Source organism: Polyodon spathula, chromosome 7 (genome assembly GCF_017654505.1).
Source record: "Polyodon spathula isolate WHYD16114869_AA chromosome 7, ASM1765450v1, whole genome shotgun sequence".
Taxonomy (NCBI): domain Eukaryota; kingdom Metazoa; phylum Chordata; class Actinopteri; order Acipenseriformes; family Polyodontidae; genus Polyodon; species Polyodon spathula.
Window position 1 is genome coordinate 25,534,175 of NC_054540.1, and position 20,677 is coordinate 25,554,851.

At 38.5% G+C, this 20,677-nt stretch overlaps 1 protein-coding gene across 2 annotated transcripts in view; it reads left to right on the forward strand.

The window, feature by feature from the left end:
• LOC121318422 (anoctamin-4) overlaps positions 1 to 15,193 on the forward strand; it is a 68,699-nt gene extending 53,506 nt beyond the window's left edge. For both annotated transcript variants that reach the window (XM_041255064.1, XM_041255065.1), the window contains 12 exons: positions 2,770 to 2,934; positions 3,255 to 3,291; positions 3,746 to 3,857; positions 4,578 to 4,635; positions 5,866 to 5,963; positions 6,530 to 6,672; positions 8,988 to 9,140; positions 9,400 to 9,547; positions 9,666 to 9,767; positions 9,941 to 10,046; positions 11,664 to 11,872; positions 14,200 to 15,193. In XM_041255064.1, coding sequence (XP_041110998.1) covers positions 2,770 to 2,934; positions 3,255 to 3,291; positions 3,746 to 3,857; positions 4,578 to 4,635; positions 5,866 to 5,963; positions 6,530 to 6,672; positions 8,988 to 9,140; positions 9,400 to 9,547; positions 9,666 to 9,767; positions 9,941 to 10,046; positions 11,664 to 11,855 — 1,314 coding nt within the window. In that variant the 3' untranslated portion in view covers positions 11,856 to 11,872; positions 14,200 to 15,193. The remainder of the gene's footprint in view (positions 1 to 2,769; positions 2,935 to 3,254; positions 3,292 to 3,745; positions 3,858 to 4,577; positions 4,636 to 5,865; positions 5,964 to 6,529; positions 6,673 to 8,987; positions 9,141 to 9,399; positions 9,548 to 9,665; positions 9,768 to 9,940; positions 10,047 to 11,663; positions 11,873 to 14,199) is intronic.
• The last annotated feature ends 5,484 nt before the right edge of the window (positions 15,194 to 20,677 follow it).

A 20,677-nucleotide genomic window follows, 5' to 3' on the forward strand; every position in this document is an offset into this window, starting at 1 on the left:
TCCCACCTTCGCGGCCAGGAGACTCCCCGCTACTCCAGTCTTCACTGCCAGGAGGCGACGACCTGCTGCTCCCACCTGCACCGCCAGGAGACTACCGACAGCTCCCATCTCCACCATCAGAGGGAGACTACCTGCCACTCTCACCTTCACCGCCATGTGAGAACTACCTGCCGTTCCCACCTCCACTGCCTGGGGTTGCCTGTCCAACACCATCTGGGGCTGCCGAGTCTGCACTGCCTAGGGTTGTCAATCCTGCATCGCCTTGGGAGGTCTGCTTGCTGTTGCCTGGGGAGACTAGTTCACCGTCGCCTGGGGAGGCCTGCTCGCCGTCACCCGGGGTTCCCCACTGTGCATCACCTGGGGTTGCCCATGAGCTATTGCCCGGAGATGCCTGCCCTGGAGGTCGTTTGCTGCTGACCTCCGGGGGTTTTTGCCAGTCTGGGAGCTGTTAATGGCCCCGCTAACAGCCTTTCCGCTGTCATCTGGGAAGCTGACAGCACTGCCACTGTCAGCCAGTCCGTGGCCCGGAGCGCTGCATATGGGCCCATTGAAGCCTCCTTTCCTGACCCAAGACTATGACCGGGACTGCAGGGTTTTTAAGGGGGGAGGTGGCCATTAAGGCTATGTGTGCTGCATACAAGGGGAGGCATGTGTGACAGTGTACTCCCCACTCCTGTGCAAATTATGATTTTGTATTTTATTCTGTGTTGTGTTTGGCAGGATGAACGAGGTGCCATCCTCCATTATTTGTTACTGTTTTTAAAATACCTCGTGAGAGTGCGTGACTGTCAGCTACTGATTATTTAATTAGCTGACAGCTAAAATGTGACAGAGGGGTTAATAGGATAATTGATGGCTAGTTAATCCCGAGTATTTGTGAGCGGAGAACGGGAGTAGAGAGAGGAGGTAAACAGAAATATCTAGAAAGTAAGCTATTGCTACATGTGCTGGTTTAAACTATCACGATACTTGTTTGTTCCTTGTTGTGTTTGTTTATTTTGGCCCTCGTGCCATTTGTTTTGTAACAGTGTCTGTTTTGTTTAAATCTTTTATTTTGAATAAACACGCTAGAAGCGCAGTTGTACCCCAGTCTGCTACTGTGCTGTGGATTCATTTCCTGGTCTGACATCACCCCTACAGCCATTCTATTCACAGACCAGTTCAAGCAGTCAGAATGGGTTTAGAACATACAGTAATTTAAATCATACAGGAGTGTTAACTGGATTAAAACAAGTTGGAAAAATAAATAAGCAGCTAGTTCTTTAAGGCTTTACGTTGTTTTCAAGATTTCCAATATAACTCCATCTATTTTATTAAGTTTGAGTGAACTGTTCCAAAGTTCTGCTCATCATTTGGTTCAATTAATGTTGAAAAAGCTACCCTGACAACTTTCAACATTTGTTGCCAATCTCGGCTGGGTGCATAGCAAGGGCTGCACTGTTCGCAGTGAATTTTAGCATTTTAAAAGCAGTTAGCATTATAGCAGCAATATCTTCTAGAAATTAAACTGAACACGAATATCTAATGAATGTCGTCTGATTCTGTTGTGTTAAATTAAGATAAAATGTTGACAGTTTTGGGGGTTGTACTCTTCCAGTTTGTATCACAGGAATCTTTAAACAAAAATAACCCTTTGTGTCCTAATAAAACAAGGCAGACAGATAATAAGACAGGATTGTTGATACCTTGGAAAAGATGGTTTGTTTTAGGCTTTATTATGTTAATATTTCACCATGTAATATTGACTCATGATTTATTGTTTGCCTGGGGATCAAAAGGTCAGTATAATTTAGCTTTGTTAACAAAGGAATTGCTGACACAGAGAGAACTTAATTCTCTGTACTATATGTGGACCAATGACATTCACCTACAGTATAAAAAACATAGAGTAAAAAAAAAACAGATTTATTTACAAATATATTCTAAAATGCAGTATAAAAATATTCTGTCCTAATTTAAGACACCTTGGGAAATATATAATAGGTCTGTAAGAGACAATGACAGAAGATGTGCAGTTGAACATTTTATAATATTTTATACAGTTTAATAAATTGCATTCTCTTGTTGAACCTACTAGTCCATCTAAAACTGTTTATTAAAAATCATTCGAAACAATATTGGGATGAGACAAAGGCTCAATTCAATTTACTTTTAACTGAAGAATTCATTTTATGATAATGTAAATTCATAAAAAGTGGATTTGGAACCCCCTGCTCTATCAGTGGTGGCTTAATCAAGTCGTATTTTCTCTGGTTAATGCATGAATTTATATTTTCCTAAAATGCCTTTTCCCATTGAACTGGAAGCAAAGCGTTTGTCATAGTAAATTATAGCGGGTTGTTTATTCAACCGGATTTCAAAACGGTCAAACAAAACAAAAAGCTGTTTTTAGCAAGTACCTTTACTGGTGGTGAAACAAGACTTGAGAGAAGAAACATATACCAAAAGTATAGCGATTGTATGAAGATTTACAGCTCTTCCAATTACAGAGGAAAACACAATTTAAACCATCAGTGCAAGTACATGTCACCTAGTTTTATAAGTCTTGCAAAACAGCGGCTTAAATTGAATATAGTGTCATGTAACAAGGTATTATGCCCCTTATCAGTATTGTGTCAAATCACACCCTGTCACAAATGTTTTTCTCTTCAAGTAATTGTAAGGTTCTTGCAGTGATGCCTTCAATTGTACCATCAGATTTTAGTTTATTTCTTTGCAAGCTGCTGTTACGAGTTTAAAAAAAGCTGTTCTCTGACTTCAATTTTTCAGATCTTAGTGGTGATTGCTGCTGTTTTTGGCATTGTTATCTACCGTGTGGTGACTGTGAGCACTTTTGCTGCCTTTGAATGGGCTTTAATCAGGAAAAACTCTCAGGTTGCAACTACAGGAACAGCAGTCTGCATCAACTTCTGTATTATCATGTTACTGAATGTGGTAAGTGTGGAAAAACATTGTAAAAGAAGCCTGACCATCCAAGTGGTACAAATTCTGATTTCAATGTACATAGTAATCTACTGGGACACAGAACTTTCCCATGTGTTTTTTAAGATCTTTAAACTGAAGTGATAAAACGTTGTAGGCAATGATCAAAAGTGAGATTTAAACTATTTACTGCAGCATAGGAACATATAATACTTCCATAGTATGACAGAATGACATGATTGTATTTTATCATTCATTTATTTCCTACAAGTCTCTTGTTTACTGTTGTTCACTGTATGCATGTTTAATGGACTTCATTTTATTCTTTGCAGTTATATGAAAAAGTTGCCCTCATACTTACAAATTTAGGTAAGCTTCTCTATGTTCTTACTTTTAGACTAGATTATGATAATTAAGCTGAGCCTTTTAGTCTGTGCTCAGCTATTTCTGAAGGATTATTTTTAGAACAATTCAGACGTCAATGCTGACTCTTCAGCATTCTGTCAGGTGATTTGTTCCATAATTGCACAAGTTACAATATAGATAATTTTTCTATTGCTTTATTAAAATAGTAATTTTATTTCTAAATACATTACACTGGATACATCATATTTGAGATGATTCATAATATGTATGAAAGGACCATTGTGATAAAAGTGTTGTTTCTAAGAAATTAGTAGGACAGTGGTACCTCCATCTCTTGTCACAATATTTGCAATAATTAAAAATATTTTGCTAGAAGCTGATAGATGATTTCGCACTTGTGTCTGGTTCTTTCAAGCAGGGTTTTCAATATCTTGTTTTAATATTTTATTATCCACAGAACAGCCTCGTACAGAGTCTGAGTGGGAGAACAGCTTTACACTGAAAATGTTTCTGTTTCAGTTTGTCAATCTGAACAGCTCTACGTTTTATATTGCCTTCTTCTTAGGAAGGTAAGGAGAGTGACTTATACTGAGCTGAACGATCAGCTTGTGAGTCTTACTATTACATTCTTTGTTTTTTTAGCTTTCATGGACATTTCCATTAATATGGAAGGAATACTGAAATAGTGTGTTATCTATTACCACTATTACAGGAATATTTGATCATTAATAAACAAGGCTGTGTTTTAAATAAGTAAGAATAGAAAGACAATCCATTACATTTCTCTTTCAGTTAATCACTAAAATACTCTCAACTGCCTGAATAACATATATATATATATATATGAGATATATATATATATATATCTATATATATATATATTATATATATATATTAATGACTCAGTTAAATTTTATGGTGTAATTGAAATTAAGTAGAGGGAAAGCAAACCATTTAAATGTAAAGGCTAATTCTGCAGATTAGTACATTTAACCAAAATAAATTAAGATGTTGGCTAGATGTTATGTTCTAGGTCAGTGGTGCGCAATCCTGGTCCTGGGGGGCTAATGCCCTCCTGGTTTTTGTTCAAACTATACACCAAATTGATTAATTGGACCAATTAAGCTTGTAATGAGCGCTTGATTGGTCCGACTAAGTAATTTAGGGCACAGTTGCAACAAAAGCCAGGAGGGACACCAGCCCTCCAGGACCAGGACTGGACACCCCTGTTCTAGGTGTAATTGTTCTGTGCCCAATGATGTGATCAGCCACATGTATTTTCTTGTCAGATTCACAGGGCGCCCTGGTGCCTACCTGAGGCTCATAAACAGATGGAAGCTAGAAGAGGTGAGTAGAATCACAGCTGACTTCTTTAATAATTTGGGCTCACGTTTGTGCTGGCAAAAAAGATCCACCTGTAATGTTAATGGATTGGATGCAACCTGAAATAATCTCAAACAGTGCAAGCGAAACAGTAATTAACTTATTTGCCATTGCTTGACTGTTGGATGAAAATCCTTTGGCATGTTAAAATTCTATTTTGTTGAACCGTGATTCAACATTATTGGTACTAATGTTTTTGAACACAGAAAATGATCACACACATTGGCAGATTGACTAGACCAGAAGAACATGTTAATGTTTTCTGGGGGGTGTTGTGAAAAATAAACCAATACATCATAGTGACATAAAAGCTTTGCATAATGTGACAGTATAATGCCAATATCTTTAGTAAGAACCGAGACTAATTTACAATCTCTCTGTGGTAGATTGAACACAATGCATTTTGGCCCTGTGCCCTTTTATATTGTACCTGCAAAGTAGATTTGGGAGGGAAAAAAAGTGTCACAATGTACAGCTGCCAGTACTTCAAGTGTGGAATTATCCTTCAAAAAGAAAAAAAAAAAAAAAAAAACATAAATATGCATTGATCAAATACATTCATAGTCTTCCTAGCCAGTGTAAACTAGTGTAGTAATAGTAATAATAATAATAATAATAATAATAATAATAATAATAATAATAATAATAATAATATAAACATTCTGTAACAAGTGTAGAAGAGCATCCAAGCAGTAACTAACATAGTTTAACCATGAATTCTGTATCCAAAATGTTCACTGATACATACTAAAGATAAAATGAAAAGTTGATAGAAACCGCCCACCAGTACAAAGAAGAAGGAAAGCAGCACAACTTGCATTGACCATTCTGCTTCAAAACATCAAATCTTCTGCACCCTCTTGCGTATTTTTCATATTATATGCTAAGTTCAGTTTCAATGGTCTTGAGCCCTCTGTTTATGTATGAAAAACAACTATTACAGTATAAAAATGTAAAACCATGACATTTTTACTATTGTAAAACAATATTTGTTCCGTTAATCATTTGAGCTAAAATTGTCTACATATATGTATTCTATGCTGTTTCTACATTATGAATAATTTAACCTGTGGACCTTGCTTTTTTATAAAAGCATATGAAAATGTTCTGAATAAATAAACAGACAGAAGTACAATGAACAGATTGTTGCAATGCCTCCTGTCTTACTGCTGATATGAATTATCTCCACATCAGTGTCACCCGAGTGGATGCCTTATCGACCTCTGTATGCAGATGGGAATCATAATGGTACTCAAACAGACATGGAATAATTTCATGGAGCTTGGCTACCCGTAAGTAGAGGTGGCGCAGTATTCTTGAAGAGGATAAAGATACAAAGCTGGATAACTGGCTGGCAGCTTAGTTCAACACCAACTTTAACATATCTGAAATAAAACATATTTATTTAGGTTTTATTTATGTATTTACATACATATTTGTTTATTTATTGTGTAATGTTCTCAAGTTTACTGTTGGTTCACCAGAATTTTGAGAGGTAGAATTGTGTACCAGCGCCACCAATTACTGTTTTCCCTTTGTCGCACATTGATAATGAACTGTTAAACAATATTGTGGATGACAGTACAGCAGTAAAAATGTCACAATTTTAAAATGTACAAACACATCGGGCCTAGGTGTTATGCAGTTATCCAAAGTGCTTTATATATTAACTGTAATAGACCTTAGGCTCGTCTGAATAAATTTGTGACAAAGGTTACAGGATTTAATTGTTGTTACTGTATTCAGTAGAAATAGCCCTAGGTGTGTAATAACCCATTGCAGAGCTGCTCTCCTCCGATATGGCAATGCTTACCATAGGTTGCTATATTTGAGCCCATTTTTTGTTTTCAACCCAAAGGTTGATTCAGAACTGGTGGACACGGAGGAGGCTACGACAAGAACATGGCCATGAAGCAAAGGCAAGCTTCCCACAGTGGGAAAAAGACTTCAACCTCCAGCCAATGAATGATTATGGACTGTTTGACGAATATTTAGAGATGAGTATGTGCATTTTTTTCAGAATCCTCTTGCTTATTTATGTTACTGATAAATCTCTATTAATAATTGATATGTATGGCTTTTTTTTGTCTCTGTAGATACAGAGATATAGTCTTCTGGAGAGATAGCATTGTACTATTGTATTCATTTGATACAAGCATACAGGCTTATCCTGCACTGTTTCTGCAGAACCAATCACTTCAAACTCTATAGTCATTGCCTGCTGCTCACGAATTCCACTGGCTGACAGCTTTACAATGCTGTCTGACAGATAAGCTTAATCCAAATGTGGAAAGTGTTTTCATAATTAGATATGTTGAAAATAAGCCAAATGGCTTGCTCTGCCTTAATAAAACACAGTACTTGAATTTAGAAAAAGGAAAAAAAAAAACAAGCATAACAGTGTCATTAAACAGTCAGCCAGGCCAATATAATTGTTTTTGTTTAACTGAAATCTCATGACAAACATAATGTATCTATTTTATAAGGTGGGCTATGAGTGAGTTTACATTATAGACTCCAAAGTGTTGTTTGCACATTTTTTTTTTTTAAAGAGAAACACACTGCTACAGAACAAGAAACAGAAATAAACTTGGTAATTTCAAATAAGGTGTTCCTTATTTTTCCTGAAAATAACCCTTCATCTTATAATGGCATGCAAAATCTGAAAATAAATATGCCAAATCGTGACCAACATTTTGTATACTTCTCTGTTTGTCATGGGCATAACCTGGACATCAAAAATGTCACAATTTAATTGTGATTGACTGGGGTGGCCAAACACTTCCAAGAAGGTAGGAACCTGAGTGAAAAGTTGGAGAATTGAGCCTTTTAAAACCACAGTGGACCACCCCCACCTAAAAAAAAATAAAAAATACATACCAATATGGTAAAGTAGGCAATGCTGAGATATATTTGTTCCATAGGAGCCATCTCACAGAGGTTTCCCTTAATTTAGAATGTTGGATCTTCAGCTTAGAGAACTATAGTAAATACCAGAAACAAAACTGACTATTTTGCTGTGGTTTGCAAAAGACACTGCCAACTCTAGTATTGATAAACGACAACAGTGCCACTATTTGGGAATGCATGTGTAACAACAGGCAATGAGTACGCATATATGTATCAAGGAAAGGGTGAGTGAGTGTACATGAGAGTCACATCTATCTGAACCTGAATCTGATGGTTTACTGTGAAAAAATGGGTAATTTATGCTTTTAAAGAAGTACAGTGCTGCTTAAAACTCCACTATGAAGATACTAAGCACAAGAGTAAAACCAGACCAGCTTTAGACTTGATACCCATGATTTTATGTAATATAAGCCGGCTGGATTACAAGCTTTCAGATGATTTTAATACTGCAGATGTAACAGCTGATGAACTCCTGACCTTTCTCAAAATGTTGAAAATGTGGGATGGTCCACTTTAGTTCTGAGGAGGCTCAATTGGGACAGTGGATAGAAATGGCAGTGTTACAAGAAAGAAAAAAAAAGCTGTAAGGTAATAGCAGAACTGCTTTGAAATATAGGAAGGGTTCTTTTGGTTACTTTGATATTTGGATTAAAATGGCAGCTGGTTTTATTTCTTGTGTTTTTGTTTTTTTTTTGTTTTTTTTTTTTAAATAAAAAGTCTTTCATTCAATTAGACCCCAACAGGAGTATACTTTGTGGTCAATCTAATCAATCTAGTCATGCATTGCCAAGACAACTTCAGTTGTTTTTATGGTCTAAAAAAATGAAGAAAATATTGTTCAAGAAGCAAAACATTTTACATGAGTAGAATGTAAATGATAGTGCATGCAGGTGGGAACTGGTCTTTCTTTTAAAGAAGGAAGCACCCTTATACAAATTTTTTACTTCATTTTTCAAATATGTTTAATTTATCTATTTGGGCTGTTTTAGCCCCTTCCATCTGGTTGCTGATTTAAAACCTAAAAGTTCACGTGATTTCTAACCCAAACATTATAATAGAATATGTGTCTGTCTGCAGCTCAGATGGTTGAAAGTACTTATATCATTTTAAACTTGTCTCCTTGGCACACACCACATCTTTATGTGCCTGACCCTCTTTTTGAACACGTAATGACATATTGATTCAAACCTCGGGTCTAGGGGTCACAGGTATTGAGGAGAGTATACTGTCTCCTGGATACAGCACAGTCTTTAGACAAACCTACCAACTCACGGGTGCATGGGCAAACCACTCCATCTTATTAAATGCTTCAAATGAGATGCTTTTTGCTAAAATAATTCATTTATTTATATAACCTTTTGTTTGGTTTCTTGTTCTTTGTTAACTGTGATTTGTACTTGTCTTAGTTCTGCAGTTTGGCTTCACAACCATATTTGTGGCAGCTTTTCCTCTGGCACCACTCTTAGCCTTATTGAACAACATCATTGAAATCCGACTTGATGCTTATAAATTTGTTACGCAGTGGAGAAGACCCTTAGCCTCAAGAGCCAAAGATATAGGTAAAACAGTTTTTTTCTTTATCAGTTGTAAGGTGGTAAAGGATTGTCTTTTCTTAATTCTTAGCAGAAAACACATTTTTTATTGATAATAGCAGTACAAGCTAACAGTAATACATGTTGTCTGTATTTTTTCATTATTAGTGGTTTAAGCCATGACCTTGCCAAAAAAACATTTTCTCACTTGTCTTATCTTTTTAACTTGACCGAATGTTGTTTTTAGTTATATTGAACTGATTACCATGGTGTATTTCTTCTTTAGGTATCTGGTATGGTATTCTGGAAGGCATTGGAATCCTCTCTGTTATCACGAATGCATTTGTAATAGCAGTGACTTCAGACTTCATCCCCCGACTTGTCTATGCATACAAGTATGGGCCCTGTGCAGGGCAAGGGCAAGCTGGAGAAAAGTGAGAGTGTGTTAAATCCATCATTCCATTTCTGAAACGCTTGTTATGTTGAACTGCACAATTGAGAATCAACATGCTTTTCTAACCCTCTGTTCCATTTTTATTTTATGCTGTCCAGGTGCATGGTGGGATACGTAAATGCAAGCTTGTCAGTGTTCCAAGTGTCAGATTTTGAAAACCGTTCCGAGCCCAAAACAGATGGATCAATAAAATACTGCAGGTAGGGAAAAAGTGGAGATATACAGGATATCATGACAAACACTGTTTTGCAAAAAAATACATTCTTAAATTGCAAATATGTGTATTAATTAACTCTTTTTTTTTTTGAGCTCTCAAGTTAAATCCCATGCACTTATGAAGCACATTCAGAAGCCCTATCTTCTTCCTCCTCAGATACAGAGATTATAGAGACCCTCCTAATTCCAAAGAGCCTTACAGCTACACACTACAGTTCTGGCATGTTCTAGCAGCACGGCTAGCTTTCATCATTGTGTTTGAGGTAAGCACCTTTTTTTTTCTCTATAGTCTATTAATGAGAAATTACTGAAATGATCATTCATCCAGGTTAAAAAAGTTATATGTAGGGATGGGCAACTATATGAAAATATGTATATCGATACTATCAAAATCTTCCAAAGCACAGAAATATAAAAATTAAATTGCAGTATCAAACATATATAGACGTTAATTGATATTTACATGTGAAAAGCAATTGTACTTTGCTCCACAATATCCATGGAGAAAAACAAGGTATTGTTATATTGTTTTACTACTCCATCCTTAGCACCTCAAAACCAAGATATTTCTATATTTCTTCACTGAGCAGACTTTAGCCAATCCCAAATTGAATTGTCAGCTGCTCTGCGCGTACATCATACTGACTCACAAAACCTTTAAAGGTGTCATGCCAAATTGTTCATTATTTTGAAATATGTTTTGATGTTTTTAAAGTATATCTCATTTATAAATACCTAAAGTTCACTTTTTAAAAATACATTAATAGTGTAAGTAATGAACCGCTGAAGCATGAACATATCTCAAAATAATGCCAATGGTGCTTATAGAGCATGCAAATAATATAGCTGTGACTAAGGTGAATTATTACATTTAAATCTATTAATTTATTTCATTTGTAGCTATCTTTTAAAAAAAATGTGTAATTAAACAAAATAAACTCCAAGCTCCTTCGACACGCTCACTAAACATTTGTCAGGAACCTATTCTACTAATGAACCGGGCAGCTAAGTGTTTACTGGCTGAAAAACACACAGCTTTTAAAGAACACAACAAAAAGGCTTTTGCAGGACAAGGGCTGGCCTTTGCATGTATATGAAAGCAAAATAGGCTGACAGCCACCTTTTCATATCACATGACCAATTTGGTTACGTAGGTAAATAGAGCCACTCGTGCGAAAATATAAAAGGTTCATTCAAAATTAAGCTTAATTTGTCATAGTTACTAACCTTTATCATTATATGTCATTAGAGTTACTAAATCCTTGCTGCCCTGGAATGCTTTCACTGACATTTTAAATGGAAACACTATACAGTATAAGTTATGCCACCAGCTACTAGCAACAAATGGATGTGTATTTTTGAGATGTCTGAGTGGCTCATTGATTCTCCTGAGGCTTTTAGACTGCTTGTATAAACGGGACATAAAAGGAAAACACAGCCGAGCAAGAACCAGTCATACTGTAAATGTGGAGAATGTTCTGCAACTACACCCCCACCTCCCCGTAGCCCGTAGCTGTCAATGCCTACTTCTGGATTAATATGTAGATTCTATCTTAACCATTAGTCTTTTAGCTCACAATTGGAAATAATGCTACCACTCTGTGGTGCAGCCATAATGATACAATATATATTGTCTTTTCTTTTAACGTTTACAAAAACAAGAACATAAAATATTGGTACAGTTCTCCCTCTTTATAACAACAGTAGCAAAGGCTCATCCAAAACAAAATCTAGGTGCTCAGATTTTTCTATGTCATCTAAAGGTTGTAGTTAAAATAGTGGAAGTGTGTAGGAAATGGAAACTTAGTAGCACACTAAACTAAAGCTTTTGGTTATGCTGATATGTGTATATCACCAAGTTCCTTTCATCTCCCTTTTAGCACATGGTTTTTACCATAAAAAATCTGATTTCCTACCTGATCCCAGACCTACCGAAAGACCTGAGGGATCGAATGCGGAGGGAAAAGTACCTGATTCAGGAAATGATGTATGAGGCAGAGCTGGATCGCCTTCAGAAAGAAAGGAATGAGAGGAAGAAGAATGGAAAATCTCATCACAATGAGTGGCCCTAAACATAACACTGAAAAAGGTAGCATTTACTTAACTATTGCGCCATTATGTAACATGTTTTAAGTTTAGACAGTAACAGTAAAGTGTTTTTTCCTGTTTAATATCCTATTGTGTGTGGACTGTATGATTCTCTATTGTTTGTACTTAGTTCATTATTTGCTATAGGTACAAACCAGTCCAGCAAAAAAAAGATTCTGAAAAGACTCTTCAAGGCTGATTGTGGGGAAGGGTGGGGAAGCATATGAGTTACCGGTGTACAGTTCTTAACATATGGGCTTCAGTGCACAGCACAACACGAATATGTTTCCCTACCTCACTAATAAGGAAATAAATGACATACCGCTATTAGGAAAAATATTCCTTTAAAGTGTTACTGAACAGGCTGTAGGGGTTAAAACACAACGTATTACTTTCACTAGCGCTCTGCTTTGTTGTTGGTATTCTTTCAATATCTTTTTCAACGCAATTGTGAATGCTCTGATTTTTTTACTAACATCTCTGGTCATGAATCAGTTTTAACAAGCTATATGTCACTAGTTAGATATGACAATGTAGTTTGTGTTGCACTGTCCTTTAAAAAGGGCTTCAGCAACAATTATATATGTTATACTATATATATATATATATATATATATATATATATATATATATATATATATATATATATATATATATATATGCTGTATAGATAGATAGATAGATAGATAGATAGATAGATAGATAGATAGATAGATAGAAAATCTCCTGGTGTAGTGGTGAGGTTTATTTTAATTAAGTTGATTAACTAAGAAAAAGCATACACACTCCAAAATGTGTAAGGCGCAAAGTACAAAATTAAATCAGTATGAGAAAAACATTACTCACACACTTACAAAACGTTGACAATTTTTTTTTGGGTTAAATAAAAAATATTTATGGAGAACATTAAGTGTGCTAGTGTATTTCCTTGGCAGAATTAGCAAATTCCTTTTTTCTCCTGCTTTGGTAATGAAATATATATCCTGCACAAACTGTTGTCAATAACAAAAAGAGGTGGAATCAGTTGCTGCCTGTCGGACAGACGGGGAAGGTTACCAGTGTTGCCAAGTCTCATGAGCTAACCTATGTTAGAGTGTGGGTGTTTATGCAAATATAAACTGGCGACTCTCGAAAAACAAGCCAAATCCTGCTTATTAGAAGCAGACTTGGCAATTCTGAAGGTTACCTCAGCCTCCAGTTTCGTGCTGTCAGAGATTCTCTCCTTTCTTTTAAAATGTGTTGGATTTGCTGTTGTGTTAATATTAATGATACAAACAAATAAAACACAGTGAATACGTTAATTTGCAATTTTATTTGGTCAGTTCTGAGAGAGCATCAACAACTTGATGGATGTTGTTGCGCTGTTTTGAGCTGGCTCATGACATCCAGTTCACCAACTATATTTACTAACGTGGAGGGCAGACACCCGTTGTTTTTGGACATTGCTGGGATTAAAAAAAGATGGGAATTAATTCAATTAGACATTTAAGCAGCTCACAGTTTAACTTTAGCATAGTTTTTACAGCAAGGGTACTCTCAAACAGCTGCGTTAATATTATAACAAGAGCATAACGCAGTCATGCTAAGTGGTTTTATACAGAACTGTAAACCCACAAGAGATATACAACAAGACAGACCATGCACAACAAAAAACAATAATTTAAAAAAATCTGCCTGCATTATCATTAAGATGAACTACACCACTGCTAACCATAAAATCACCCATCAGCCACTACTTTCTGCTGTCTTGGAATCCACAGTAACAAATGACCTGCTCCCTTGCAATATTTATAGTTAAGGATAAGCACACTCATTAACATTTACACGTGAAATGTAGGTTTCCATGCAAAACTGGGCGTGGATTTTCCCGTACGTCGTCATTTCCACAAGTAAAAGAGATTTACACTGTCTCTCTCTTTGGCCATTTTTTCAGACACAAACCTGATTTACAGGAGTAATTCTACCAAACGTGCATGCGCATTGCTATTTCATGTGTAAATTGACCTGCACGGAAACTCCATGATTTAACAATTGAATTCTAACTGAGATAGTGTTTTTGTTGTTATTATTATTTATTAATTAATTAATTAATTAATTAATTTATTTCGATGTTTCCAGTACTGAAAAAGATTACACAAGTCTACAGATCTGAAGGGACTAAATGTATGTTTACTATGTAGTATTTAAATATATATCATGCACTTAAAACATTAATGTTTGTGATTTTTTTTTTTTTTTTTCACGACGAGTAATGGGTTCTAAAACTAAAATGACAGACATTAGTTGTTTCCATTGCTGTGGGTTGATTTGTTTCTTTTTTATCTGCAGGTTTAATCTACATCCTCTGTTTACGTATTCCTGCTCTGAAGCCCGTTGCTTCTGGAGAATGAATCAATGCAGCCTCAATGCATGCCAGGAGATGTTTTACAAGGCAAGCTGATCAGCACATTTACCAAGGGGTGTACTGTGAACACTTTTTGCAATCAACCAATACAATATTAACTGTTTCTAACACTGCAAGCATGTTCCTATAAAATGCAACAGTTTGTACTTTGAAGAAGTGTTGTATGACTGGCCATTTTACAACAGTTTACTGCTTTTCTCAGATGTTGCATCTTCTTCCTTTTACAGTTTGTCATACCTTTAGTGACTGAATGTACAGTAAATAAAAAATGGAAACTTGTATGTAAGTAAATGGTCTGTCTGCTGTAACATGCTCTTACTCTTACATTGTATTCAACAAAAACCCTGTTTACAATTCGATCCTTTTTTTTTATTTCAGACCTTTAAAAAGATTGATGATATGACATATATTGCTCAATTGTAAATAGCCAGATATTTAAGAGAATGTTGAATTTTCATCAAATTAAGGATCGATTCATGAACGTGAGGCCATGTTTACTGCTTATATAGTGTGATACAATACAAATGTAAAATAAACATGCATCTGAACTTTACCAGTGGTAAGTGTCGTTAAAATGCTCAAATGCTTTCTGCAAAACGTGTCTACCTGTTACAAACCGACATGTATGGCTTGGGTTTTGAAATTGTCTCATGGATCTTTCTGTACATTTTTGCAGTATATTGTATATTCTTCATGCAGCATTGCCCTTGACTATGGCACTGAAGACGTCATTTTGGTGGATTGTTAACAGATTGAGGAGCCAGTAATTCAGATTTTGATGTGTTCTCATAATGCAGCCCTCGTGAAAAGAAAGCATGTGTTGTGTATTTAATGATTAAATGCAGGGGGGTAGGTCTAGTTAGACTTTTTAAAATTCCCATTCAATCTGTCAATCAGTGTCCTTCCGGTTTTTCAATAAAAACGCCTTTGTGTTATGTTTGCTAAATTGACTCTGTTTAAATGTATAACAAATCACCATTGCAGACAGAATTTGTTCAATTTAAAACGGGAGTCAAAATCATAGTCAGACAAACAAAACACAAGCTTTCAAGAACACTATGTTAACAAAGAGTACAATTGAGCTGGAATTGCAATTGGTGACTTCCCACATGCACAACTTCATTTTACAATTGAACCATAATTGCTTTACAGTTCAATGGTCTAATTCAGAACTGCCATAAGCTTTCTAAAATAGCAAATTATCAAACCAAACCAAAATATTGGTTTATATATAGATGTGATACATTTATGTGTTTTAAAAATAATTCATACTGCAGTCTATCAATTTTGAATGTTACAAACAGACATACTGGAATTATATTGCAATTGTTTTTAGGTTGATTAAACAGAACTCTTGGAAACAGAAGTGAATGGGAACTAAGCGGTGTAGTGTAGTTCATGCCAGAGCAGTATGAATCCTGTTTGCTTCAGATTGATGGTCTGGGCCCAGGACTAACAACAGGGAGCGTTGGATTGGCCTTCGTGCTTCTGTGGGTTAAGAAAATCGGATGGGAATAGTTCATCCAATTGCTCTTCAGCGATCAAATGTGTGTCAAATAGGGACATCTAATTGCATTGGAATTACAGAGCAATGTATTTTGATTCAGAAAGTATTTATTTAAATTCTGATATTTAAAGAATCCAGTAATGGGTATGAAAACTCATTCTTCAATTGTAAACATAGAAAAGTGTGAACTCTGGTCCCTTATATTCTAGCTCCCTCTAATGGATAGAAGTAGTAAAACTTCCAACTTCCACTTCTTCATTTGGCTGGCTTGTGATTCTAAAATCCAGCCCACCGTGCTAACTGGCTTGCACTATCTGAGATTTAGTTCTAACTCAGCTGGAAAATAGTGATTTCAGCTGTAAGTCCCACCAGTGTATACCTGTAAGGACTGGGAGCTATTAATGGGCCAAGTTTCTTTACTATAAACTGGGAGTAGCTTTGAGAAGGACCCTTGGTTGATTTATTTCACTCATTTCCAGCCTGGTTCTGTTACTTTTTAAATGTAATTCGCTTATAGTTTATACAGAAAGATCTACAGTGGTTTTGTGTGATTGAGGAATGAGCTTACTGTAACTGAGTGTGTTTTGTAGACAAGTTGAAAATAATAAGCTTCAGCATTGCAGTTTCACATTAAAGTTCCCTTTCAATTTGAAGATGACCAACAACATACTTATGGGTTATGCCTACGTATTTACTGAGCTCTTTATATTAGAGGTGCCAACAGGCCCCTTCATGAGGTGACGTCCTCAGTCCTGTCTACCGAGTGATCAAAATAGTCAGCCCACGGAAGCCATTTCTCTTTTTGCCTATCAAGATGGTAAGGGAAGACCTCTGTGTTTAGCAACTGAGCATAAAATTATTTTCTGAGTCAAATGCAGTTCCCCTGCATTAATGCTGAAAGCTGGCTTGCCGCTTTCGTGGAATCACTGGCTCTAAATTAAGCTTCTTATTCTCCTTTCCTCAGCAGCCTGCCTCGCTTGCGTTGCAGACTGCCTTTTCTTTACTGTCTGTCGTATGTGAGCGACTGCCTGTGCAGTATTGATTTAAAGGAGTGTGTGTGTCTTTTCAAGCTTAAACACTCTTGGGGAGAACGCAGTTTCTCTGCCGGGCATAGGCTCTATTGTACCCCTGCTGTTGAGCGATTCCACAGTTAGGCAAAATATAAATAAATAATATTTTATTGTAACTGTTGTTGCGCATCCACCTGTGTGTTGACCCTGCCACACAACCTTGCTTTGCCTGTGTTGTGCTGCAAAAATTAGCTGCAGTGCAGTTTAAAAAAAAAAAAAAAAAAACAGCCAATCAGCCATGTAATTCCTCCACCAAGGCTGCATTCTAACCTGCCCCGCTATAGAGTAGGCCTTGCTGACTGCTTCAGCCCACTCACCCCAGTGTGTCGGGCCTTAAAAAAAAGTTTTTCTCCCTCTGTTGTTTTTCAATTCATCCACTGCAGCTTTAGACTGTGTGCCTCTCTGGTATATGCTACACGCTTATTAGGTGTGTGACTGCACACAGTCAGGGAGGGACCGCTGCTTTAGCTGTCGCCCAGTGCTTCAGTACCTCTGTGCATGCTCAGCCCTTGGTACTTTGGTGCCTTGGTGTAGACGATGCATATGGTGCCTGGTGCCCATGGCACTCGGTGTGCATGGTATTTCAGTGCCTCAGTGCACATAGCACCTCAGTGCATGCGGTGCTTGGTGCAATCGATGTTTAGTACCTTGGTCTGCATAGCGCCACTTCCCAGAATCAGAAACTCTGCTTCTGTGAAATCAGCTATAAATTATGCCCAACTGTGCTGTCTTTACTCTTTTTCTTTTCACAGCCTACATCGTGTTGCGATTGTTGTCTGCTTTTTTAACCTTACAGTGCTCATTGTTTTGTGTTTTCCTCTGCCGCACCCTGCTGTGGAGTTGGTTACACTGGATTTTTTTCCTCTCGGTGCTCTTAAAAATTCAGTTCACCCACATTGCCGTTGTGTCTGTTCTATTTACCCTCACAGCTTTGCTGTTGTGTGCATGTATGTGTGGTTTTCTTTTACTGCCTTGCAGTTTAAAAAAAACAAATTATAATAATAATGAGCAATTCCTCCACCAGGACCCAGCTCTGCTGCATCCCACTGTTAAATTGAATCTGCCTGCTTGTTTCAGCTGCCTACAAGGCACGCTGGTTAAAAAATAATAATCAGTTTCCTGCATTGCCATGGTGACTGCTATTTTACCATCTCAGCTTTACTGTCGTGTGTGTGTGTTTTTTTTTCTTTTTACTGCCTCGGAGCATTTGTCAAAATTTTTTTTTTAAAAAATCAGTTAATCATGTTGTCGTGGTTACTGCTATTTTACCCTCACAGCTTACTGTTGTATGTGTGTGTATCACAAGTGTGATTCCTTCAGCGGGACCCAGGTGTATGCTATGTGCTACCCAGGCCAGCATGAGGGTCACCCCAGATGTTACAGAACTGGATGTCAGCATTGCTGAGGAGATCCATGATGCGAAGCAGCCCTACCTCCCCTGACCATTCCTTGAACCAGTGGTAGAGGAATCGCTGCAGTGCTCTCACCGGCAGTACTTACCAGTCTGTCCGGCTGGGTGAATGGTTAATCACAGTGGACTGAAAGGACGCGTATTCCACGTCCCTATTCGTCCAGCGCACAGGAAGTATCTCCACTTCGCTTTTCAGGGGAGCGTCTTTGAGTTTTCCGTGCTGCCATTCGGCCTCTCCTTAGAACCCTGCACGTTTTCAAAGTGCATGGATGCTATTCTAGCTCCCTTATATCTGCAAGGGATCAGGGCGATGAACTGCCTGGATGACTGGTCGATCTGTCCCAGTTGCAGGAAGGAGCAGTAGCTCATACTCAACGATGCCAGAGCCAATTAATACTGGTGCAAAGTACAGTCTGCTTGGGTCTCCAACTGGATTCCCTTACGATGCCTGTCGGACAACAGAGTAGCAGCCATTCACAACTGTAAAGCCCTGTTCAACAAGGGTTCACAGTACAACTGGTGTTGTGTTAAAAACAATTGGGTCTGATGGCTGCAGCCTCATCAGCCACCAAACTGGGGTTATTCCACATGTGCCTGATCCAAATGTGGCTCAGTGCCTTTCGGCTACACCCAAAGTGCGACAGACACTGTGACCGTGTTTTGCCTATGCTGGGAAGCCCTATGCTGGTGGAGGCAAGCCTCTCACCTGAACAAAGGCGTAAGGATGGGAGTGATACACAACTGTCAATTGGTGATGACAGGCAGGCATGCAGGCCAGAGGAGTAGCGGGTGCTGGTCGGGTCGCTGGACATCCCTTGCACTTAAATGCGTGGGAGCTGACAGCGGTCCACCTCATGCTTCAACATTTCCTTCCTGTGCTCCAGAACAGATATGTCCACGTCTGCATGGACAACATGTCAGTAGTGGAGTACGTGAACCACCAGGGAGGGCTTCGATCCCCAGTGTTACACTGCACAACCTTTCAGCTGTTGATCTGGGCACAGAGGTATTTTCTTTCCCTCCGGGCTGTCCATCTCCCAAGAATGGTGAACTGAGCAGCAGACCTCTTCTGCAGGGAGGGTCCTCAACCGTCAGAATGGCAACTGCACCCTCAGGTGGTGCAGCACATTTGGGAATGCTTTGGGGAAGCCCAAGTCGATCTCTTTACCACGGCAGAGACGACCCATTGCTTTTGTGGTTCTCCCTCCGCAGCTGTGGAAGTCCACCAGGCGTCGACGCCCTAGCCCTTGGAGATCCCGCTGCGCATGCATCTCCTCAGCCAGATGCAAGGCACCCACTGGCACCCAGAACTGAACAGACTCCAACTTTGGGTCTGGCCCCTGAATGGGACCATCTGTCCGTCTTACGGCTCTCAGACTCAGCTGTCAGTACACTGCAAAACGTTAGGGCCTCCTCCACTGAAGCGTTGCACGCCTATAAGTGGAAGTATTTTTGAAATTGGTGCATGACCAGAGGTCATGACCCCAATTATTGCCCTATATCAACTATTTTGCAGTTTCTGCAAGATCTATTAGAGGCGGGTCGATCCACCTCTACGTTGAAAGTGTACCTAGCAGAAATATCTGTATGCCATGTCCTCCACTGACTCAGCCTCCCGGGCACTCATAAACTAGAGACCCATTTTTTGCTGCTCGGCAGTTGTGGGGAATGGGGCCTTCATATTGTACGGGAGGCTCTCACGAAGGCCCAGTTTGAACCCATACACTCCATATGGTTGAAGTATCTGACACTCCATATAGTTGAAGTATCTGTCTATGAAGACAGCCTTCCTCTCGGCTATCACCTCCGCAAAGTGGGTCAGTGAGCTACAGGCGCTGTCGGTACACAGCTCCTGCATGTGTATTTGGGAAGATGGCAGCAGGGTGTCACTACGTACAAACCCTGTTTTCCTCCCTAAGGTGATCACAGCCTTCCACATGAATCAGTCTGTGGAACTGGAGTCTTTCAATCCACCTCCGTTTTCTTTGGAGGAGGACAGGAGATTGAACTTCCTCTGCCCGGTACGGTCATTGAGGTGTTACATGGATAGGACAAGACCTCTGCGTCATACTGAGCAGCTCTTTGTCTGTCACAGTATACGTGCCTTAGGACAGCCCCTCTTGAAGAAAAGACTGTCACACTGAATTGTGGACACAGTCTCGACTGCGTATGATAGTGCCCGCTTGCCCCCACCTGGAAGGATAGCTGAGCATTCAACCAGAGGGTTGGCTATCTCTTCAGAGGGGCCTTGCTGTCTGTATTGCGGCTAGCTGGGCTATGCCACATAGGTTCTATTGCCTCAGTGTGATAGATCCTTCCTCGCCTTCAGTAGGCACAAGGGTCCTTGAGGTTGCACGCTCGCACCGCTAACCTTGGGTTGTACGGTTCTGACGTGCCCCTCGTATGTTGCTGTA